Here is a 580-nt window from a genome sequence, read left to right on the forward strand (position 1 = left end):
GCCTGCAGAGAGCAAGCCTTTCGCGGGGAGGTCTACATCCCTGCTGCCTGGTGATTCGCTGATCCTGAAACCTCAAACCTCCACACGCTTTACTGGGGCTGAGCTATTGTCTCTGCGTTTTCTTTTTCGAGTGGGTGGGAGCGGCGGAAGGCTGCGGGGAGCGAACTCCTGCGGGAGACCCGCTGATGTTGTCTGTGATGTGCTTGTCCCCCAGCGCCCGCCGAGAAGGAGGTCATCAGAGGCCAGTACGGGAAGCTCACCGACGCCTACGGCTGCCTGGGAGAGCTCAGGTTAAAATCTGGTGAGTATCCTCCCGCGAGCAGCAGCTGTCAGCCTGCCCGCCCGGCAGGGCCTCTCTTGTTAGTTTGGAAAGCCTGCCAGATTCAGGCGTCGCCTTTTAACTGTGTGATCTTTTGAATGTTTGTTTTGCCGAGCCTGCTCCTCCATGCCGGGAAGGTCAAGGTGAGTGCAGCCGGTTCTCACCTGTCTGTGTTGCTTCTGGCCTTGGGTGCAAAGAAAGGTCCCCTTTGTTGTTTGCCCATCGGGACCTGAGCGTCAGTGTGTATGTGTGTGTGTGTGG

General features: G+C 57.9%; 1 protein-coding gene across 1 annotated transcript in view; it reads left to right on the plus strand.

Annotated features, from left to right (window-relative positions):
• Positions 1-201: 201 nt before the first annotated feature.
• Positions 202-580, plus strand: part of SYNJ2 (synaptojanin 2) — a gene marked incomplete at its 5' end in the record, with an annotated part of 68,620 nt that continues 68,241 nt past the window's right edge. The window contains one exon of the mRNA XM_014545041.1: positions 202-301. Coding sequence (XP_014400527.1) covers positions 202-301 — 100 coding nt within the window. The remainder of the gene's footprint in view (positions 302-580) is intronic.

Source organism: Myotis brandtii, unplaced genomic scaffold (assembly GCF_000412655.1).
Source record: "Myotis brandtii unplaced genomic scaffold, ASM41265v1 scaffold395, whole genome shotgun sequence".
NCBI lineage: Eukaryota > Metazoa > Chordata > Mammalia > Chiroptera > Vespertilionidae > Myotis > Myotis brandtii.